Below are 24,923 nucleotides of genomic sequence, written 5' to 3'. Positions count from 1 at the left end.
ATGTACAGACAATCAAATTATTACAATTCTGAAAGAAATACATGATGTATATAGGAGAGCTTCACAAATAGGAAATGGCACTAACTCATGCTTTACCTCTGGCCCTTATGCAAGCAGTTATTCAGCTTCGCATTGATCGATAGAGTTGTTGTATGTGTTCCTGAGGGATAGCGTGCGAAATTCTGTCCAGTTGGTGCGTTACATCGTTGGGGCTTGCCCATGATGCTCCAAAGGTCCACAACTGAGGAGAGATCCGGTGGCCTATTTGCTCGTAGTAGCGTTTGGCAAACACGAATATGAGCAATAGAAACATTCGCGGTGTGCGCGCGAGCACTATCTTGGTGAAATATAAGTTCAGAATGGTGCAGAACATCGTCGACGTACCACTGTGCCGCGGATGACAACCAGAAGGGTTCTATTATGAAAATGAATGTTACAACAGACCATCGCTCTTGATTGTCGAGCCTTATGGGGGGCGACAGTCAGGTTGATACCCGACCGCTGGGGCGTCTCGAGACACGTCGTCGGATTCCCTCATTGACTGGAGCAGAATTGTCTTCAGAGTTGAGTCCCCCTTCGAACTGACTCCGAAAACCAGCGACGCAAGATAACGCTCACCCACAAACGGCGAGAGTTTCTACTGCTTGTCTTCGTCCTTGCAAAACCTCGCCTTGGCCAGTAAGGAAGCAAGATCTCTCCCCAGTTGAAAACGAGTAGGAAATTGTGGGTAGGACCCTCCAACCAGTTCGAAATTCTGACAATCTAATGCACTAGGTGGACAAAAATTGGGACAATATCCATCAGGTGGACATCCAGCTATTCTGTCAATCAATTTGCAGCTGAATAACTACTTGCATAAGGGGCAGAGGTGGATCAACGTGTTATTGACTTGCTCTTCAATAAATCATCCAATTTTTCTGAAACTGTAATCATTTGTTTGTCTTTACATATACATCGCATCTACTGATTTCCGTCCCATTTGGTGCTTCGCATGTTTCGTTGTATTAGAAATACTACACATAAATGAAGACAGTGTGAAAACTGTCTTACAAACTGAAAGGAAATGTAACACAGAGATGGCTAGCTAGAGGTGAAGCTTGTTGATAAATGATCGTATGTACAGTTTAGAAGAAGACCTAAAAGAAGCTTGACAGATGAGACGAAAATATGCCACCATCGAAATTGCACAAATTAGGAGAAAGAGTAAAAATAATAAATATCTGTTCTGCATAACAGATTTGGTCCGTAGATCTGAAGAAATATTTCCTAACTTCACCTTGACGAATTATAGGGCGGTCTTTCCTTCACGAATGTTTTTGTTTTCTTGCAGCGAACAAGTACCTCGAATTCTAAACGCTAAAACATATTTCAGAACACTCGAGAATGGTACACAATAACACGCATATACAATGAATCAACATAATCGTGCACTTCATTAGCATTATTTGACACCGAGCGAGGTGGCGCAGTGGTTAGACACTGGACTCGCATTCGGGTGGACGACGGTTCAATCCCGCGTCCGGCCATCCTGATTTAGGTTTTCCGTGATTTCCCTAAATCGCTTCAGGAAAATTCCGTGATGGTTCATTTGAAAGGGCACGGCCGACTTCCTTCCCCATCCTTCCGTAATCCGATAAGACCTAAGACCTCGCTGTCTGGTCTCCTTCGCCAAACAACCTAACCATTATTTGACAGCACGAGCTTAATGCTTAATTGTAGTCCAAGAAATTGTTAAATATTGCCTAAAAACACCTGAACGCTGAAGTACACCTGCAAGGGGAAGTAAAAAAAAATGGTTCAAATGGCTCTGAGCACTATGGGACTCAACTGCTGTGGTCATTAGTCCCCTAGAACTTAGAACTACTTAAACCTAACTAACCTAAGGACATCACACACATCCATGCCCGAGGCAGGATTCGAACCTGCGACCGTAGCAGTCGCACGGTTCCGGACTGCGCGCCTAGAACCGTGAGACCACAGCGGCCGGCGAAGTAAAAAAAAATTATTCTTTTGAATTGCCCTCGTTCTCCTAAAGTCAAATGAAACAGAGTGGATCACTTGAAGATAATAATTGGGAAAGCTGTTCATCACACAGAAAGCACGATTTATGTGATGATGAGTAAGCCGCAGATGTAGTGTTTCGAAGTTTGGATGTGAGTTACAAGAGAATCTTGTTATATGGGAGGACGTGTCTTGCATCATTACTAAATCTGTGGCATAATAATAGAAAACAAGTCCAATGGCATCTTCCGCGAGATACTTTAAGAACGATACGCTTTAAATAATGCTATATGGGCAGTATTCTGTGTGAAACAGGATCATGGATAGAGAGAATAGCACTAATTATTACACTAGCAACGAATGAAACAAATGTCAGCACCACTGCTATCAAACTGGGATATACAGAGTGAATGAAGGGGAGTTAATGCTAAAGAGATTAAAAAGCGAACTATACAGTCATGTAGGTAGAACAAGCGACGGGAGGGAGCTCATTTAAAAACAGGTTTATCAAAAGAGACAACAGAATTACGAGTCGAGAAAACTGAATTTTTGCCACTGTTTTTATTTTCAGAGCGAAAATCCCATTAAAAGTAACTGCACTGCAATTAAATCTGACAAAGCTGATTCATTATTGAGCGCAGCTCGTTTTGAACGCCTGACCTACGTTTCGCTGCTGTGTAATATTTTTCGGTCCTTAGACTCAGTAAGGGCCAGAGGCTAGTGAAAAGAATAGTATACGAAGGAGTAAAGTACATCCTAGATAAACTGCGCATAAATAACTAGAGACACATGTGGATGACAACAGCCATACAAATAAAAGATGTGAACGAGACAACGCAGACTCGAATTAAAATCGGTCATCAAAAATACGAAAACAAAGCAGATTGTCTCTAACAACGCATTTCCCTACACGATCAAGATTTGTAATTCTGTAGGAGATACTACTGATGCTTACAGCATATCACAGATAAAGGTGAGACCTTCTAGGGAATTCTTAGCGTACGTTGTGCCATGGGCAGTTTCTTTTCTGTGGGGTTGTCGGTAGTGACATAAGAACTACGTTCTCTGCCTTGGATCAGCTGCAGTTTGGATTCTGAAAGTTCTTGTGAACACTGATGATTTAAGCTTTTATCACCACCTTTGGAAGAGTACAGCAGAGCAAGTAGAATGGTGCGTATTTTTGGAAATGAGAAGTACAAATCCGTGCTCGTCGGTACCGACCTTCTTCTTCAGGCCTGTTCCAGGGCTGCTCCTTGTCGGTGGCCAGCACCAAGTACAGCAGGAAGGTGACCAGGCCCACGCCGGCAGAGATGAGGAACATGATGTCCCACTGACCCCTCGTTTGCTGAAACATTCAGACCGTGCGGGAAGATGAAGCACTCGCTGTCCTCACTGCTTTACAAGCATTATCCGTTACAATAACCGTTTCCAAAAAATATCAGTAGGCCTTTGGTACAAGCTACATTGTTTCCAGAATGAGATTTTTACTCTGCAGCCGAGTGTGCGCTGATATTAAACTTCCAGGCAGATTAAAACCGTGTGCCGGACCGAGACTCGAACTCGGGACCGGCACACAGTTTTAATCTGCCATGAAGTTTCATATCAGCGCACACTCCGCTGCAGAGTGAAAATCTCATTCTGGAAACATCCCCCAGGCTGTGGCTAAGCCATGTCGCCGCAATATCCTTCCTTTCATGAGTGTTAGTTCTGCAAGGCTCGCAGGAGAGCTTCTGTGAAGTTTGGAAGGTAGGAGACGAGGTACTGCCGGAAGTAAAACTGTGAGGACGAGGCGTGAGTCGTGCTTGGGTAGCTCAGTTGGTAGAGTACTTGCCCGCGAAAGGCAAGGTCCCGACTTCGAGTCTCGGTCCGCCACACAGTTTTAATGTGCCTGGAAGTTTCAAGTTACATTGTGTTTATCATTTTACCTCAAACTTTTTATACATATCACCTATTCTGCGATGTCAAATACGACACTATTAGTTCATTGTTGAAACCAAATACTGTCATACACTGGGCTGTCAATTATCACTCGTCGCATCCTCGTTTAAATGGGAATAATGCCGACGAAAGTAAATTTAGCAAACGATTCCATCCCACGGTAGGGAGCTAACTGAGTTCTTACGACCAATGATCATCTATATGGTGATGGAAAATGACAACAGGAAGAAATGGGCTACTCTTCATTCAAGCATCGTTGATATTGATGTTTCGCTAACGGTAAAACTGCTCTCAAAAATGCTCTTCAAACCAAGAAATACTTTCTGATGGCACAGGCCTATAAATCCATATCAGAAACATCCACGAGAACAGTTCCACCGGCGTGAAATTTCGACTGTCAAACTGTGTAAATCAGTATCCACATGGATTTTAAAATCGGTGTACATGTATATGTATGTATGTAACACACTTCCTACACCACTGGTCCGACATCAACCAAATTTGGTAGACATATCACTTACTGACTGGAAAAAATTGCTGGGGTGTTAGACCTACCTACGTATCAGTGGGGTGTGGGTGGAAAATCAGTGCAGCTCACGAGACGCGAATACCCATAATTTAGTCATCCATTGCTTCCAACTGACTGCACCTCGAGACGTGCAATGAACTTTGCAGATAAATTCATACACTTGCGAAACTTGTCTCGCTGATTATCCCACAAATTGATGAAAATAAAAGTTTATCGCTTACTACATTTTCACTGTACATGCATTAACAGCACCAATAATGCCGCATGAAGAATACTGTTTTTAATTTATCATTTCTTTACAACCAACCGTATTCTCTACACATTTTGCAGACATAATTCACGTACACCACTGAATGTACCAGCAAAATTATGTCATTGTGAGCCGTGGTAAAAATTGCTGTTTCGAAGAGCGCGCCACAGCGTTTAGTGTGAAGCAGTCGCCCTCCATTTCTGGCGGTGGCGCCGCTGTGGCAATCGCAGCTTTGGTGTCTCCCTCTGGTGGAGAAGGGGAAAGGTTGCCTGTTCACGTGCATTTAAGCAGCGCTATGAGCTGGTCAGTTGGTCAGCTGGGTCAGTGTGGGGCAGTCAGTGTCTGTGTGTCGTGCGGAGTGCTAGTATGGTGCTAGGTTGGATCAAACCTTAAAGCCGTCAAAATGAGAGTCCTGCCACTCCGCCAGTAGCAGAACTCAGCTAGTGGTCGCCCGGTTGGGGCTGAGTTCCTGCATCTGAATCAGCGCGTTAGGCCATTACACTTCAAGCAGTAAATTCGTTAACACACCGAAACCGATAAACATGACAGAGGCAGCTATTAACGTACGGCAGACCGACAGACAGACAGACACTAACTCTCTAACAGATGCCGACCAGAGACAGACGAGCAAGCTGGGGACGAGAGACTGACCAAGAAAACAAGTAAATGAAACAACATATCACGAATCAGTCAACTTATAATAAACAACCTCTCTATGTGCATTATTCCGTGGTTTATTAAGTTTTCAAATTTGTACTGACGTTTTGATCATCCGGTACAGTCTACTCATTTCCCTCTATAAGTCCTAGATGTTTTTAAAGAGAATGTAGGACGTCCAAAATTAAACTTCCAGTTTAAAAATGCTGTAGAAAGAAATCCACTGCTAAGAATGACGTCAACTTTGAACAGAACATTTGAGCCATGTGCGGCTCGCGTCGATTTCTTTCATGGCTCGGCATCTTGTAATGGCGATAGTGGCGTCTCGTTTCTTAGTGTGTTCACTGGCGCCACCACGTTTACTCGCCTTGTCTGTCTGTGAGTAGCAGCACCAGCGCTTGTCGATAGGGTGTATCGTGGTACCATCTTTGGAGCGGCCTCTAGTATTTCCGGGTCGTGGTGTGTCGAGCTTTGGGGAACGCTGCACGCGACGACGCAGTGCTGTTCGAGATGTCGATGAGAGAGGATGCTTTACTTGAAAGGGTGTGGCGGATTGCCGTCCGTCGGGGCCAGCTCAGGCGACTGAGTTGATCCCGGTGGCGGCCCCATCCGACCCCCCACTTATGACGAACCGGCTTTCGACAATTGACGATGCCAGGTTTGACTCTAAGAGTTCTGACGCGCACTCTCGTGATCGAGTGTTCATTCTTATGAACAAACTCGCCCAAGGGGGCTCCTATCCTAGTCGAGAAGACGACGAGGCGGCTATACTCGCCTTCTGTAACATTCAGAAGGCTGCCGCTTTACCGCACACGAGGGAGCAAGTGTCGGGTGTGCCACCGAGAGCCCCGCCGGTTGCATCGCGCGAGTTTGTGGTACCGGCTGTGGCGGCCTCGGCGGGAGTTGCGCCGCTGGCCTCGACCACTCAAGAGGTCGATGTGCCCGCGGTTGCCCCCCTGGCCCCAGAGACACAAGTAGTGCCCGTGGCTGCGCTAGCTGCGGCCACCGACCTGGAGGACATCGACCTGCCCGACGCAAATCTGGCTGAGGCGATTGCCGAGTCAGAGCGCCGTGACACCGACCTTGACGCTGCCCGCGCACCCAGAAAGCGCCGGACTGTGACGCATGACGATTCAGACACTCCCTCTCAGACATATGAAGCAGCGAGGCCGCAGAAGAAGGCATCCAGGGCCTCCCGCACCTCCACCACAGAGTCTGGGATGACTATCGCGAGATCGACGAAGACAACGCGGCGGCCCACTCGTTCACCTGCCGCCTCCCGGCAGCCAGACGAGGACGGTTTTGTCGCCTCACCCAGGCGGCACACCGCCAGGGCTGCTGCGCTGCAGCAACCGACCCCGCTGCCGCCGGCCCAAAAGAAGCCGCACAAACTAGACAGGGTGGCCACGTCCACCACTGTCAAGAACGCTGGCCGTGACCTCTACAAGGTCACAGTGTCATCCAACTAGGAGTACCGCGCGGTGATGGACGCTACACGCACCCCTCCGAGCCGCTCAAACTTCTGAAGGTGGTATTCCCCCACCTTCCCCTCAAGTTTGGTGCGGACTACCTTCGAGGGGAGCTAGAAAACATGGGCTTCGGCGTACGGTCCACCGGACTGATGAAGTCTCCACGCACGCACCGCGACATGCCGCTGTACCAGGTTGTCCTCGTTGACAACCTGGAAAATCGGAATATTTTTCAGTGTGCAGCCGGGTCAAGGTCGCGGTGGAACCTCTCCGGGCCAAAGGCAAGAGGGCCCAGTGCTTTTCCTGCCAGAGGTTCGACCACGTCTCCCGCTACTGCTCCATGTTGCCCGCTGCGTCAAGTGCCACAGCACGAGAGCAAGTCCTGCGGGCTTGCTAGGGAAGAAAAGCCGACGTGCTGCAACTGCGGCGGCACTCACGTTGGCCTTTAAAAGGGGCCGAAATCAAAAGAGGGGAGGGGCTGCTCCTTCTCGTAAGGTGCACCCGTCCACTAGCTTTGCTGCCGCCACCGAGGGCGGGCCATCAGCCTTCATCACCCGAAGTTCGGAACAGGTGGCGGGCGAGACGCAGCAACTGACCGCGCCGTCCACGGCTTCGCCCGTGGGGTTCGCAACCACAGTGCCCACGCAGAGCGCGCGGGTTGCCGCCACGCGCAGACGTCGCCGGCGCGCGGGCCGGGCCACCTCATCCGCTGCACAACGGACTGCCGACGACAGAGGATGGCACCTCGTGCTGTGTCGCAACCGCGACCGGCTGCCGATGCTCCACGGCAGTCGTCTGCTACGGAGCGGCCGCCGCAGTGGCGGAGGCCGCCCCAGAGGCCCCCACCGCCCCCTCGGCCACCGACGCCGCCGAGATCCTATCGCTCTTGCGGTCGTTGAGCCAGCTGTTCGAGCAACTCCCGGTGTTCGTCACCGCGGTCACGTCGGCCCTTCAGGCGTCGTTGCAACTCGACCGGGCCATGGATAATCGCCGTATTCTTGGCCTCAGCGTTTGCGCTTTCAAAGCAAACACTTTGGTCCCCCAGCAAGGGGAATTCAGGGAGTTCTTGCGCGACGAGGCAATTGACATCTGCCTCGTTGTCGAGACCTTTCTGAAGCCGTGAATACATGTCAAAGTGGCCAACTATCAGTGTTACCGCACCGACAGGTTGTGCCACGGCGGCGGGACGGCTATTTGTATCAAGGCGTCCCTGAAATATGAAGTTCAGCTACAGCCCCTCGCTGCAGTGGAGGCCACTGGGGTGGCTGTCACCACGACGGCGAGGGTCATCACCTTTGTTGCGGCCTACAGGCCGCCGAGGGGACTGCTTCAGGAGGCTGACGTCGACGCCCTGCTGGCACTGCGCGGGAAAGTCTTCATTGCGGGTGACTTGAATGCCAAGCACCCGCAATGGAACTCCCGCATCACCACCGCCAGCGGCCGCCGCCTCCCTCGCGCCACACAACGGCATGGCGTGATCGTACTGTGGCCTTACGATCACACCGTCTTCCCCCATCGTGGCCAGTCAGATGTGCTCGACATCGCCGTGCTCAAAAGTGTTGGGCACTTCACATCTGGCACCTTTAGATGCGCCATGTCGTCCGATCACCTCCCGGTGGTCTTCGACATGGACGTCATCATTGCATCTATGCCGTCCGACCGCCACAACGTCCGTGGCATAGACGAGGCACGCTTCCGTGACGAGGTCCTAGACCGCCTCGAGGGCGCACCAGATACCGCTGTGCAAGGGGCTGACGAAGCGTTGGCCTTCTTCACGCGGCACACACTGGCTGCAGCGGAGGCGACCACCCCCAGGCGGCCGGGACGGCCGCGAGAGATGTCGCGCCAACTCCCGCCGCACATCCTAGAGGCGATCACAAACAAGAATCGCCTCATCCGGGAGTGGCAGCTCACACGGCTGCCAGAGACGAAGCGCCGCCTCGACAGGGCGCGGTGCGAGATTCAGGCCGCCATCGACGAACATCGACATCGGGACTGGGCGGGCCTTGTGGCCACCCTAACAACGACAGATGGTAGTGCTTGGCGAGCCAGATGCGAAAGCCAGCATCCTCGCGGACACGTTCGTGGAAAATTTTCAACCCGCTGATGGTGTGGTCGATCCCGACCACGTCCGTCAGGTGGGGGACCGCCTGCCGGTTTACCTCGCTGCACGGGAGGAAGACGACTCGATCGAGCAAATCACAGCTGAGGAAGTGGATCTGCAGCTCCGTCGACTCAACCCCTGCCTGTTGAGGATGCTACCGCCGGAGGTACACCAATCTCTGGCGGACATCTTTAACAGTATCCTCCGCTCTGGGACCTTCCCTTCCGCGTGGAAATATGCGGAGGTGGTTGCCATCCCCAAGAGCGGCAAGGATCCACGCCAGGCAGCGAACTACCGGCCGATCAGTCTGCTCCCGTCCCTCTCAAAAGTGTTTGAGAGGTTGTACGTGGAGCGGCTGCTGCGACACGTGACGGAACAGCACAGTTTGGGTTCCGGAACGGCCACTCAACCACGCAGCAGCTGTTGCGCCTCGTGGAGCAGGCGATGCGAGCGCTGGAGACGGTGGAGTACCTAGGGGCGGTGCTTCTCGACGTCTCCGAGGCCTTCGACTGCGTGTGGCACGACGACCTCGTGTACAAATTTTTTGTGCACGGGGTACCGACGTCGCACGTGGTCCTGCTGCACTCGTATCTCTCGGGACGCACATTCCACGTCCGAGCAGATGGAGGCACTTCCACCGACCGGAAGATTCGAGCGGGAGTGCCGCAGGGGTCGGTTCTCGGCCCTCTGCTATACTCCCTGTACACCGCCGACGCCCCGCGGGTGGCACGCTTGGAGTTGGCACTTATGCCGACGACACGGCGTTGTTCACCCCCTGCATGAACGCGGCCGAGATGCGCCGCCGCCTCCAGCTCGGATGTGACGTCCTGGGCGCCTGGTCCACGAAATGGCGCTCAAAGTTCAACGCTGCGAGGAGTCAGGCTGTCATCTTTAGCAGAAGGGGGCTGCCGCCGGACCTACCGCCGGTCACGATCATGGGGGGCCCCATCCCATGGTTTCGGACCGGCAAATACCTAGGGGTGACGTTGGACACGCACCTGACGTGGCTGCCACACGTCCCAGACGTCAGAGGGCGGGCAGTGGGGCGCCTTCGTGCGCTTTAGCCACTGCTCAACCCTTCATCGACACTTCCTCCACGCCACGGCCCCGCCATGTATCTGTCCCTTGTCCGGCCGGTACTGGAATACGCGGCCGTGGTGTGGGGTAACGCGGCAGCGACGTACATTGCGACGCTCCAACGCGTTCAGAATAGGGCGCTGCGGCTTGCGTTCCACAAGCCGCCTCGCTACCCGGCGAGGCTGCTGCATGAGGAAGCTGGCATCCCTTTCCTGCGGGATCGCTTCCGGTAAATCGCCAGAGTATTCTACAGCAATGCAGAACACTCTGGCAGCCGCATGATTCGTGGTCTGGGCCATAAGGTCCACCACAGGCCAACGACACGTTGGCCGGACCTACTGCGAGAGTAGTCTTCTCTTGCAGCCCGATATAGAAACAAAGGGCGTCACAATCGACGACACCCAGTGAGGAAAGCTCAACACGTTAGGTCCCACTGCATCCCAAAGAGGTCACCGCAGGAACAGCAGCTCCGCTGCTTAAACTGCTCCCGCACCTGGCATATGTAACCAGAGTTTTAGAGCGAGAGAGCGAGCTTTGGCGAGTTGGAACGGAGCAGCAGGGAGGTCCGGACAGCCAGTACTCGCCCGACCGCTGGCGACACACATGCAATGTCCGACGGAAGCATGTGGTCTCGAGAGTGCACGACCACATCAAGAACCGGAATCAGCAAGTTTTAGTTTAATGGACCCTAATATTTGTGTAGCGTAATTTTCACCTGTGTGTGTGTGTGTGTGTGTGTGTGTGTGTGTGTGTGTCTGTGTGTGCGCGCGCGCGTGCGTGCGTGCGTCCCCCGTCGAAGTGTCCTTATGGCAATAAGTTGTCAGTCGACGATTTATACTGAGATCTTTCCGGTGCTGATCTGAGTGGGGACGACCGTTGGTTGGTCGTTCGGTCGGTCGTCGCAGCGGACGCTTCTGGCTCCTCTGTGTTCATGCCGACTTGTAATTCGTCCCTGTTGTTTCACAGTGATTGGTTGTAGTATTGTGAGTTGTTGGTGGAATTGTTTTCCCGGATCCGTGTGTATCTTGTGCTTTTTAATGACCAAGTATTTGAATACTGGATTTGGTGAGGTGGTGGCGAACGCACATCAGTTCGGTTGGGACGTAGCAGCGAGCAGGTCCGTCCAGCGCGAGGTTTTATGAAAACCTAGTGCTGTCTGTTTCTTCGCCCTTGCCGCTAGCATAAAAATTCTAACCACTGAGGTTAATTGGTATAGGATGTCAACGCACAAGCTTCGCTCGTATCTCTTCGCCCTTGCCGCCAGCATAAAAATTCTAACCACTGAGGTTAGTTGATATCGGATGTCAACGTGGAAGCTCAGCTCGATGTATGTTGGCCCATATTGGCTTCCTGAATATCGTCTTACATCAGCAGCAAAACTTGTCAGTGACGTATCTCGTTCCCCAACCATAGCCATGTATGAAATTTCAACCCAGTTAGATAGGGACTTATTCGAAAACTGTACACTGTAAGTACTATCGTTCTACGTAGGTCAATATTTCACAGTGTGTGGTGGCTCTTCTATTGCCGTACACTTTCAGTCTTATGAGTTTTCGCAATTAATGTAAAGCATCCTGTATTACTGTAATGATTTTATGCTTAATGATGAATTTCTTATTATGAAAAGTGATGTATTATTTACCTGTTATAATGTACAAGAGAAGTAAAATGTATTATTGTAAATTTAAAATTGATCGTCTTCTCTTCCGTTCTTTATTAAAATTGATCGTCTTCTCTTCCGTTCTTTATTGAATATACTTCTTGCAATTACAGTTTTAATTCACGACCAAATGCAACCATTGAACATCTGAGTTGTCACTATGGATGAAAAACGACTGTTCATTTGACCAGGGTCGGCCACACCACGCCAAACCGTCCGCCAGCCGGGTGCGGGCTGTATGCAGGCCAAGATTTGGTCTGTGTCGGCAACGCTCGGTCCTTCTCACACATACTCGCTATAGTGCTACATATTTAGTATTGCGATGTGGCATTTTTCGGTCATCACAACTCTCTGCCGTTCGGTAGAATCTTGATGTAAGAGCAAAGAGCTACAATCATCGTTAGATGAGGTTCATTGTTTAGTAGAAAAACAACTACTTTGTGCTAAATTTTCAGGCATGGGGCACGTGAAGAAATTGATGATAGGAACAGTAAAATTTCTGATGTCGCTGGCATTATTCCACTGTCACCTGGAACAGTTTACGATGGAACTGAACAAAGGGTACGTCATTCTTTAAGTGTAATATTGTACACTACACTAAGTGAAGGGGCTTGCCTGGAACGATTTATAGATTTAAAACCGACTGTTGTTGGAATTATGAAGGGAAAAGGCATGCAGGGACGAAAATTAGAACATGCATTTTAGACCTCGCATTCTAAGAGGATTTGTCTGCGTGTTACACACACTAAGGCACTACAAAACGAGAAGCGACTAACTTCTGATTTGTTGGGAATCATTTAAAAAGAAAATAGCATCTGTATCTACATCTACACTCCGCTAGCCACCAAGCGGCGTGTGACGGAGGGTACAATTCGCGCCGAAGTCGTATTCCCCCCCCCCCCCCCCCCCCAACCAATGTTCCACTCGCTGATCGCACGAGGGAAAAGCGATTGTCAGACCGCCTCAGTACGAGCTCTATAATTTCCCTTATCTTTGAAATGTCATCATTGCGCGATTTGAAAGTTGGTGGCAATAATATATGCTCTACATCCTCGGCGAAGATCGGATTTCGGAATTTAGTGAGCAGCCCCTTCCGTTTAGCGCGTCGTCTATCTTCAAGTGTGTTCCACTTTAAACTTTCTATGATATTTGTGACTCTCTCGCTGTGGCTAAATGTACCAGTCACGAATCTTGCCGCTCTTCTTGGGACTTTCTCAAGCACTTGAAGCAGACACAACTGGTAAGAGTCTCTTACAGACGAACAATACTCTAAGACTGGACGAACTAACGTATTGTAAGCAATTTCCTTTGTTGACGGAGTGCATCGTTTCAGGATTCTATCAATAAACCACAGTCTGGAGTTTGCCATTCCCGTTACTTGCGTAATCTGATCATTCCATTTGAGATCAATTCGAATAGTCACACCCAGATACTTGACGGATGTTAACCACTTCCGAAGAGTGGTCATTTATATTGTACTCGTACATTAATGCAGATTTTCGTCTTTTTATGCAGTAGGTTAGACTTACTAATATTGAGAGATGACTGCCAGTCATTACACCAAGCATTTATTTTCTGTAGATCCTCATTGATTTGTTCACAACTTTCGTCTGATACTACTTTCCTGTAGACTACAGCATCATCGGCAAACAATCTAATGCCGCTGTCAGTACCATCAACCTAAAGTTACGCTTGTTTCTGTTGAAGTCATCCAATTCAGTATGACATACTGCTCTCTGTCTGCTAAAAAAACTTTCTATCCAACCTCATATGTCATCGGATAGACCGTAAGAGCACACTTTTTGGAGCAAGCGACAGTGTGGAACCGAGTTGAACGCCTTCCGAAAGTCGAGAAATATGTCATCAACCTGGGAGCTGGTATCTAGAGCCTGTTAGATATCATCCACAAAGAGGACCAGCTGCGTCTCGCACGACCGCTGTTTCCTAAAACCATGCTGGTTTGTGCATATGAGCTTCTCAGAGTCCAGAAAGGTCATTATGTATGAACACAAAATATGACTCTACAACAAATCGATGTCAGTGAAATTGAGCGGCAATTATGTGCATCTGATTTTCTACACATTTTATAGACTGCTATTACCTGGGCCTTCTTCCAGTACCGTGGAACTTCCCGCTGTTCCAATGATCTCTGATAGATGATGGACAAGAATGGTGCTATATTTGTAGCATAGTCAACATATAATCTTACGGGGATATCGTCTGGGCCAGATACCTTCCTGGCGTCTAAGGACCTTAATTGTTTTACAATCCCAGATACACTAAACACTATGTCAGCCATCCTTTCGTTTGTTAGATAACTGAAAGGGGAAATGGTGCTGCAATCCTGTAGCTTACACGAGTTTTTGAAAGCTAGGTTTAGAATTTCGGCCTTCTGTTTGTCATTATCCGTTACATTACCCGTATTGTCAGCAAGAGAAGGTACTGAATTATTTGCAGCGTTCATAGATTTTACGTACGACCAAAATTTTTTGGGGTTACTTTTAGAACATTGGAAGATGCAAATTCCAACAAACAGCACAGTTCATTATCCTAATAATGACAAACAGAAGGCCGAAATTCTAAACCTAGCTTTCAAAAACTCGTGTAAGCTACAGGATTGCAGCACCATTCCCCCTTTCAGTTATCACTTGCGTTAAAGAAAACACGAGTTTTAAATTTTTCATTGTTGGCTTGAAACAATTGCAAGGATATTGCTCTAAGCGTTTTGAGGATTCTGCCTATCTTACATTTGATTTCGATCTGTTTTTGCGATCGTTCGCAGTTTCATAGTAAAGCACCCCTGGGCATGTGCAGCGGTAACTGATGGATCTGCAGTGTAATTCCCTGTTTAAAGACGAATGAATCCTTTTACGTCAGAGTTGTCCAGGACCTATACATTGTTTTCATTAGGTATAGTCTCCACGTCTCTGGAATGAGGTTACAAATGTCCTACTCTACTTCGATCAACATTCGTCTGAAAGACGCATTTCGATTATGAAACTATTTAAGTCATGATTAAGTAGCAGCCTGAGTGCAAGAATCTGTGTAACGTCAGCGTCTGTATGTATGCCGACAGTTTGCACCAGAGGAAAAATATATTGTTTCCAGTGCGCCAAAAGTTATTAATTAAGCTGAAAATTTGTTTTGTTTGTCATTTACATTGATGTGAAATGTGAAATATGAAACTAAGTTGTGTGTAGTGTGACTGCACACCCATTTAAACGGTAACTCGTTCATCGTTTCCCTCTTCCCACGCTCAAAGTGTCGTGCCGATGGAGGAAGTCAGCAGCTAGGCCGAGCCCTATGGCACTCGTACCCAGGGCATGGCTCACGAGTGGAATTCTTGGTCACCCCTACAGTAAATCTTATAAAATAGCTGTAAACCCAAGGGCAAACTCCGCGCTATTCTCTTAATGGTTCAGTATCTGTTATAAAGTTTCTCTCGTTACCATTACCTGAATTTCCATTACAGCACTCTGTTTTCCTCCAAATTTTTTCTTTTTTTAAGTGAAATGCACAATTAACAGTCACTAATTCCATGCACTCTTAGGTCTTCAGCACAGCTGCTCTGTGCGACATGTCGGTTACTTACGTTTCCATTGGTGAGATAGCCGACGGCGTACGGGGCGAGGATGCCGGCGATGTTGGCGAACGTGTTGGAGAAGCCGTACAGCGAACCGGAGAAGCTGGGCGCCAGCGCCAGAAGGTTGGAGCCGTTTCCGGCGTACTGCGCTCCCAGGCACAGCCCGTTGAGCGACAGCAGCGCGACGGCCACCGTGCGGTCGCAGCCGGCGCGAGGCAGCAGCAGCAGCGTCAAAGCCGCTCCGGCGCCCGCTGCGGACACACGTGGGCAGCGTCATGCGGTGCGCCTTCTAATGGGGTCACGGCTGAGGCTTCAACAAGTACACTACTGGCCATTGAAATTGTTACACCATGAAGAAATGTAACTGATAAACGGGTATTCAGTGGACAAATATATTGTACTAGAACTGACATGTGATTGCATTTTCCCGCAATTTGCGTGCATAGGTCCTGAGAAACCAGTTCCCAGAACAACCACATCTGGCTGTAATAACGGCCTTGATACGCCTGGGCATTGAGTCAAACAGAGATTAGACGGCGTGTACAGGTACAGCTGTACATGCAGCTTCAACACGATACCACAGATCATCAAGAGTAGTGACTGACGTATTGTGACGAGCTAGTTGTTCGGCCACCATTGACCAGACGTTTTTAGTTGGTGAGGGATCTGGAGAATGTGCTGACCAGGGCAGCAGTCGAACATTTTCTGTGTCCAGAAAGGCCCGTAAAGGACCTGCAACATGTGGTCGTGCATTATCCTGCTGAAATGTAGGGTTTCGCAGGGATCGAATGAAGAGTAGAGCCACTGTTCAGAGTGCCGTCAATTCGAACAAGAGGTGACCGTCACATGTAACCAATGGCACACCATACCATCACGTCGGGTGATACGCCAGTATGGCGATGACGAATACTTGCTTCCAGTGTGCGTTCACCGCGATGTCGCCGCACACTGATGCGACCATCATGTTGCTGTAAACAGAACCTGGATTCAACCGAAAAAATGACGTTTTGCCATTCGTGCACCCAGGTTCGTCGTCGAGTACACCATCGCAGGCACTCCTGTCTGTGATGCAGCGTGTAGGGTAACCGCCACCATGGTCTCCGAGCTGATAGTCCATGCTGCTGCAAACGCCGTCGTACTGTTGGTGCAGATTGTTGTTGTCTTGTAAACGTCCCCATCTGTTGCATCAGGGATCGAGACGTGGCTGCACGATCCGTTACAGCCATGCGGATAAGATGCCTGTAATGTCGACTGCTAGTGATACGAGGCCGTTGGGATCCAGCACGGCGTTCCGTATTACCCTCCTGATCCCACCGATTCCATATTCTGCTAACAGTCATTGGACCTCGACCAACGCTAGAAGCAATGTCTCGATACGATAAACCGCAATCGCGATAGGCTACAATCCGACCTTTATCAAAGTCGGAAACGTGATGGTACGCATTTTTCCTCCTTACACAAGGTATCACAACAACGTTTCAGCAGGCAACGCCGGTCAACTGCTGTCTGTCTATGAAAAATCGCTTGGAAACTTTCCTAATGTCAGCACGTTGTAGGTGTCGCCACCGGTGCCAACCTTGTGTGAATACTCTGAAAAGTTAATCATTTGCATATCAGAGCATCTTCTTTCTGTCGGATAAATTTCGCGTCTGTAGCACGTCATCTTCGTGGTGTAGCAATTTTAATGGCCAGTAGTTTATTTTCGGGCGTACGTGAAAGACCAAATCCAAATACTTCGGCCTGCTTGGTCTTTCGGTCTAACCCCTTCACCACAAAAATTAGCTCTACATCGTAATATTATGTGCTTAAATGACTAATACAACAACTGATGTGTGTTTGAGATGCTGTCACGAGTCGTCACAAGTACCGCTAAGGTCTCTATAGTTATCTCGTCCTGTGCGTCAGCACCGTCCAGTGGGCAACGAGGAATGCCCCCTGTGAATGCAGCACAGAATATTGTGCAACAGCCAAACAGGATGCACTTGAAGAGTTGCTTGGGTAGCATGTTGATGGCGGGAAAAGCGAGTGTACAGCCCCAAGCGTGGAAATACTACCTGACCATAACACTATCGTACTTGGCCTCCCGTGACCGTTATTGGAAACATGCGGTGATGTTGCAGTACACAAACACACTGGTGATTAAGGATAACACATTAGATTGTGAATGTTTTCAGGACATTTGTGCGTACACTACCAAACGGTTCAGCATGTTCTCACGAAATATCATGCTAAAAACTCATAAGGCGACCGAAATGCCCTCACCATCACCAGACGTTGTGTTACGGTCAACGTCCCCCACTACTTTGGCGTCCAACAGTCTGTTCCTTGCAGTCCCAAGAGAGCATGAATTGGGTTTGCATCTCCAGCTGGATGTGTGTGTTTTACATGTAGCGCTTCAGTGGTGAAGAGTAAGTTGTTGTTAAGTCTCCCCGCTGTATGACCCATATTGTACTTATAGGAAAGGCAGACATTAATACCGTACGGCACATATGGGCCATTACAATGTGTGATGTTCTACTATATGATCATTGCACTGCTGTTAACTTATTTGTGCGTGATAGATCATATCTGCCACTGGGTAAACAAGCTAAGCTTATATCAGGCTCTTCACACAGGCAGTATTCAGTGACCGAATTGTTTGAGAAGTGATGGTCATGTATATGAGCTATAAAATTGGTTGTCGATAAATTACTCTCATTCATAACAATGACTTTTTTGTCATTCTGTAATTTGGTAGGAATCATATGCACTATTAACGTTGTCAGTTATCACATGTTCCATTAAGTTTCGGGTGCGCAGCTGAAATAATTCTTCTTCTTCTAATATTTCGGCTGTATAATGTTAAGCCATCTTCGGAGTGAGCCCCAAGACCGCCGCTCCAGTGCTCGCTTCGTCCCTTTATGCTCGTATACCGTGCAACTGCTTATGCGGCCACAGATCAAAATGCGCCAGAGACGTTGGTCGGCGGCAGAGACGTGCACAATGTGCGGGTTACATCTAAGATTCCGCAGTCGATCTGTGTTGGCATGTCGATATATCATTGTGAGGTGCACTGTGACGACGTCTTTTTAAGTTTATTACAACAAAGTGCCGGATTCCATGATTTATCAAGGTTGAAACCACTATCTCTATTAATTAAATAGCTCGACAAGCCAATCTCAATTGCCTCCTTCACTACCGAGTCCCAAAAGGATGATGTAGTTGCCAAAATTTCGACATTGTCATACAACATACTGTGACCAGTGTCAATACAGTGCTCTGCCATTGCCGACTTGTTAGGTTGTAAAAGTCGTGTGTACTTCTGGTGTTCTGTCCATCTTTCTTGGACAGTACGAGTTATTTTTCCAGTGTAAGAAAGGCCACATTCACATGCAATTTTGTTAGCTCCAGATTTTCGGAGCAGCAAATCATCTTCGACGAAGCCCACGACTGCAGCTGTCTCGGGTAGAGGACGAAAAATCACTTAGTTTTTCTGAGAATCCGTCCTATTTTTGATGAGAGGCTACCCACATATAGCAGGAAGGCCATCGATTTAAAGGCTTCTTCGTCTTCTTCTGCTTTCTTTGTGGCTTCTTTCGGTTTCATTTTCAGTGCCATGTGTATCTGCTGTGGGAAGTACCCATTGTCTTCAAAAACTCTTTCTAAGTGGGAAATTTCATCTTGCAGACTGCTTTCGTCAGAAATAATATGCGCTCTATGGGTCAAAGTTCGGAGAACACTCATCGTCTGGCTATTTGCACGTAAATACAAATCCGTGTGCGTCGGCTTCCGATACACTTCATGACCCTAGTGCCATCCTGCCTTCGCCGAACCAGAACATCCAAGAATGGAAGGCTTCCCCCCTTTTCCGTTTGCATTGTGAACTAACTTTATTTGATGGTGGAGGGAGTTCAGATTTCTTAAGAAGTCTTGCCAGTTACCTTACGGCTCACTCTGAAGATGGATGAACGTTATACAGCCGAAATATTAGAAGAAGAAGGAGAATTCTTGCGGCTGCACACCCGAAACTTAATGGAACAGCCTTTGCGCCGCCAGAACCTGAAGGTTCACAATTTTTATATGTATTTTCTCTCTCTTGTACAAAAAAAAAGTGGCTCTGAGCACTATGGGACTTAACTGCTGAGGTCATCAGTCCCCTAGAACTTAGAACCACTTAAACCTAACTAACCTAAGGACATCACACACATCCATGCCCGAGGTAGGATTCGAACCTGCTACCGTAGCGGTTACGCGGTTCCAGACGTTAGTGCCTAGAACCGCTCGGCCACTTCGGCCGGCCTGTCCCTTGTACAGTGTAATTTTATGTAGACTTCTGGTTCCCTTTGTCTTGAGCATATTGTGAATGTTGTGTAATCGTTCTGGATTGTTTTTGTTCCATGGATTTGTCCAATGCAAAATAATTGCGCCATTTTCAGTACTATAGTTAATATCCCTTCTAACTTCTGGGGCTTGTTGCATCACCTTACTAATTATTCTGTTAACCATTTTTGCATTCTGTCGTCATTGAGCAAGACTCGGTTTGTTACTAAATATTTGTTTTTAATTACCGCTCTCATAGGTAACTCAACATTTTTATCAGAGTTTTGGATTTATTGTAAAATGAAAATTCATGGATGTTGGTGAATAAAATTTTAAAGTTTATGTTTCCTCACATGTGAATCTAGGCCTACCACAACCCTGTCTTACTACGCGACGTTGGCCTCATCGAACACTTGCGTGAGTCTGTTTCGCGACGTGGCTGTCTCGCCCTTTCATTTACATAAGCCACCCGCCTCCGTAGCCCGAGCCGCTAACGCACACCTGTGCGGTGGCGCTCGACTTGGAAGCAAGCCAGTTAGAATCCTGGCGCTGGATGAAATTCTCACTGCCAGTATTCGGACGGCAGGGGGAGGAAAGTTGGTGGCGTAAATTTTCCTGATTAACAGTCGCTGCACCAAGGCCGTCGATTAAATTACTAAACTCTCCGCAGTGCCTCATGAAATCAGGACATATGACACTGCTGACGGTGATCCATCTGTCAGATAGGCACTTTAAATTCTTTTCACGCCCTTGGAGTTATTTGAGAGAAACAGACTATTTACCAGCATCCAGTTTCACCCTATCCCGTGTCTCAACCATCATCATCATCCAGCCATAAAATTACACTATAAAGCATCTGTTACACTCATCTACAATCCACCCACAAGCGTATGACACATATCGGCAAGGAAAGCATCCATCGTGCACCGAGGAAGAACAGATATCCAGCCAACGATGCCACACAACAATTACATTTTCAAAAAGGGAAATGTTGTGAGACACAGGTATGAAAAGAATGAACTGTCAGTTCTGGAGGCTGCCACTGATGGGGCGAGGAACAATCACGTCGATGATTCAATAAAGGAACCAATTACGAGGGAAACAACAGTAAGAACCATCGAAAATACCAGCTTGATTTGTATGTGAAAATCTTTTATCGCTGGTCTAAATCAAAAATGAACCATGGAGAGGAGACAGAAACATTATAATAGAACATTGGAAGGAAGGAAGAGAAATCAGTACAATATGGGACTGATACATGGACCTTCATAAGGTCTAACAAAAAACCAGAAATTAACGTTCACGTACGTCTTAACAAATAACGTTCAGACACATCAGTGTCGAAACTCTGTTACCAGTGAAACCACTTTAGATCCTCGGTATTTGTATGCTCAGATGCGTCATCAGTTAGCTAGACTGCCCCAAGATACAGTACCAGCACCTTAGCATCCTCTTTCGAAAGACGTAGCTTCTCCAGATGGCTGGCGAATCCTGCTTGACTTCAGCACCCACATAGAAGTGAGGCGATAGGCGTTTTGACACGTTTTGATCTTAGTTTGTTGGGTTAGCTACCCACATGAACAGAGACGTGTCTACATGCTGGGATTATGGCAACAAGATGGCAGGAAATTCAAGAAAATGCATGGTACAGCAGGCAGGGCATTCAAAAATGCAAGCTCTTGAATTTTTTTCAAAAAATTTAAGCTTCCAAGATAGCGGAATCAATCCACAACTGAAGCTTTCAAGTTAGGATTTGGCTAATCTTACATTTCTTCACTACCTTATTGAAGTGAGTATAGTAAAATTCTTTACATAAGGATAAAAACATTTTAGAATTCAGTAACTTCTCCTGAACATTTTTCTTAACGCATCTGCAAGCTCAGCACAATTCTAATCTTTATACTGGGTCCCATGCATATTAGGAGTACACATAAATTACAGTTTTATTATTTATGGGGTGAAATCTATTTCAAATATACAATGAAGTCAACCAAATTTGCGTGATGAAGTTCATCAATTTCTTTCGTAATAACTACTATCATCAGGTAAACTTTGGATGCTTGGTGATGCAGCTCTTTAGCTATTTTAACTTTAATGTTGTTCACAGTGAAGTCAGAAGAAATAGCCGGATCTCACTGGCATAATGCATCAATAATGAAATGTTTTTTTGCACAATATACTTAGAAATATGGGGGGAAAACAAATTCAAACCAAAATAGTGCGAATTTATAAATTTTATTTAAAAAATTTACATTTATTTCTTCAACAACAGGGTTCGTCTTCCTCATTGGCTTCAGAACCTAAATTTCAACATTAAGACACATTTCATTGTTTAAGAGTAAGGAACATTTTACCCATTAGTCTCATCTGGGATATCATGCACGCGACAGTGACACCATCATTGTTCCAGTTCTCCAGTCACTGGTTAGTACTTGTCAACACCCACTTTCAGGATGTTCTGAAATGCTTTTATCTAGGGTTCAGAAACTTTAACCATGGTGTCTATACTCCTGATATTTTGCTAATTGAAAGGTATTGTAGTTGTACTTGATTGTACTGTTTTTGAACTACGGCACTGTTCCCCAAGTAGATAGTAAGTTACTGAAGCTATAGGGAATAATACTCTTTCTTCTTGTATGGCACCCGATGTGAACTTTGTTCTCTTTATGTCTGTCGATGAAATATTACAGTGTCATATTTTTAGACGTTTTGATAAAGTATCTCTCATAACCACATCTAGAAAACGTAATATTTCCAAATATTTTAGAATTATACTCCACGCCTTATTGGAAGACAGCTTATGGAGAACCCTTTTTATTTCTTTAAATGTAGACCAAGACCATTTTCATATATGGTTCTCAACACAACCTCTTCCTGTTATGAAGTGCTATTGTCTCCATTGTAAGATCATGTACTTGCATCTCAGCTACCTGTTTGTGAGCAGCTTTTTCACCATTCACAGCCTTACCATCCCCACTGCACCTAATCCTCCACATGCAGATAATGAAGCAGATGTTGGAAGGAGAGGTAATATTCCATAAGTTTCAGGGATGAATGTTACACAATGTCTGTTGAGGGATTTTTCTATTGATGCAGCCTGTGATGCCGTTTTACATTCGCACCCGTACCCATTTTACCTTCAGCTTTCATTGAAGCAGTCACTGCTAAAGTAGCGAATTTTTGACTGAGTTTAGTATCTTTTGCCTTCACTGTATGCCATGCATTTTCAGACAGAAAAGGAATTTCTCGATACCTGCTGACAAGCTGCCTGATGCAGTGCATAAGTTATATCGTGATCCTTGCATGCTAGATTTAGTGGATTGACTCCATCAAGACCTCTATTTAACTATTTCATCAACTTTGTTCCCATGCCCCTCTTCACGATTTTCTCTTTATTTGTTGGTCGAATTCCACCTCAGAAGTGACGTACTAGAATCAACGGAGTTGTTATATATTAGCTGCTACAACGCAGAACAATTATTAGCGTATCTAAAGATGCTATTCAAGAATCATGCACTTCAATTTCACATCACTCCTATTATAGGTTGGTGTCTCCAATAGAATTTCTTACATTCTGATGTGGTATATTAGAAAAGTTTTATACTGACTCTGGCTGTGGGAGCCCACACAGTTACTCATACTATTAAGAGGAATGTTGATTAGACTCACAAATGCACAGACATGGTAATCTTTATCCGTGTAGTTTGATGCATTATATTTGGTTCTATCAACTGGGGAGAAACACACACTCATGTGTGCTTGTGAATTTTATAACCTACCTACCCGATTAAGGGATCTGACATTCCACATTACACGTTTCTCCCGATAACAACGTACTCCTGAGTAGTCCCTGCCCGGAGATTCGAATGGGGAACTATTTTACATTCCAGAATATTTTACCCAAGAGGACGCCATCATTATTTAACTATACAATAAAGCTGCCTGCCCTCGGGAAAAATTACGAATGTAGTTTCCCCCTGCTTTCAGCTGTTCATTGTACTAGCACAGCAAGGCCGTTTTGGTTAATGTGACAAGGCCAGATCAGTCAGTCATCCGGACTGTTGCCACCGCAACTACTGAAAAGGCTGCTGCACCTCTTCAGGAACCACACGTTTGTCTGGTCTCTCAGCAGATACCCCTGCGTTGTGGTTGCACCTAAGGTACGACTATCTGTATCACTGAGGCACGCAAGCCTCCCCATCAACGGCAACGTCCAAGATTCATTTGGGGGGTGGGGGGGAGGAGGATAGATTCAATTATAAGTCAGTATTAGATGTATATAGAGACTCAATTATAAGTTAGTATCAGATGCTGGTTCTCACAGAAGATGAGAGCTTGCCAGGTGTTCGCCCGCATGTGTCTGTCTGTGTCTGCCTGTGTGTGTGTATGTGTGTGTGAGTGTTTGTGTGTGTCTGTGTATACCTTCTGAAATTAAAGTTAAAGTTCTTCTTACAACTGTAGGTCCACAAACAATGACTGAACACAGGTAGTGGAGTCCATTGCATTTGACTCACAGCTTTGTGTAACAAACATACACACATTATAAATTGTGTAACATTACGTGTTCATAGGCGAATTATTCGACAGCCTTGAATTGGTATCAGTTAAATTGTATTGTGCGGTTGTATGCTAGTGAACTCAGGGTCCAGGGTGCGATATGGCTGTCTCTGATAAAGCGCCGTTGCTGACAAATCTGGTCAAGTCAAAGGTACGGAGCAGTTAGTCAGGAATGGGTAAACCTCAAAGCATGTGGTCATGCACTTAGTCAGCATGCAGAAGATTTACCTGAAATGATGGAGAAGAAGGTAGTCTGAAATACGGCTACTTAGAGCTCTTAAAAATCCTGTATTAAATCACAGTTAAATACCAGAGAAAATATGAGTACTTCTGCAATCTCAGAAGAATGTAGCGAATCCAACGAAACAGTAATATTTACAATACCTGAAAAATTACAGAATTTAATATTTTACTATATATTTTCACCATGAATTTTAGATTCAACAACTTGTAAGCACTATGTATGACTTCATCAAATGACACCTGAGATGGTAGGATAGCACCATAGTTATTCACCGTGACAGTAATTCATATGTATGTAACTTACATATGTATTTATTATATATTTTTGTCTTTTTCGTTACGAAAATATCTGCCAGAACACCACACACACCACAATAACACAACAAAAAATGCCACGTAAATACCTTATACCCTGTCATACTTGTGTATTTATTTAAAGAAAATGCAATTATCTTGCGTTATTTAAACGTTGATACATTTGATCTTAAAAACAGTGGTTGTTTAAAAGTGGTCAGTCATATGTTTTAGCTGACACTTCATTTCCTGCTGAGATGAA

General features: G+C 46.7%; 1 protein-coding gene across 2 annotated transcripts in view; it reads right to left on the bottom strand.

The window, feature by feature from the left end:
• LOC126354163 (putative inorganic phosphate cotransporter) overlaps positions 1–24,923 on the bottom strand; it is a 195,266-nt gene that overhangs the window by 6,246 nt on the left and 164,097 nt on the right. For both annotated transcript variants that reach the window (XM_050003584.1, XM_050003585.1), the window contains exons 8-9: positions 15,278–15,519; positions 3,223–3,346 (exon numbers count right to left, since the gene is read on the bottom strand). In XM_050003584.1, the coding sequence (XP_049859541.1) occupies positions 3,223–3,346; positions 15,278–15,519 (366 nt within the window). The remainder of the gene's footprint in view (positions 1–3,222; positions 3,347–15,277; positions 15,520–24,923) is intronic.

This window comes from Schistocerca gregaria, chromosome 3, assembly GCF_023897955.1.
Source record: "Schistocerca gregaria isolate iqSchGreg1 chromosome 3, iqSchGreg1.2, whole genome shotgun sequence".
Classification (NCBI taxonomy): domain Eukaryota; kingdom Metazoa; phylum Arthropoda; class Insecta; order Orthoptera; family Acrididae; genus Schistocerca; species Schistocerca gregaria.
The sequence above is the reverse complement of the archived record's forward strand: the minus strand, read 5'-3'. Positions and strand labels throughout refer to the sequence as shown.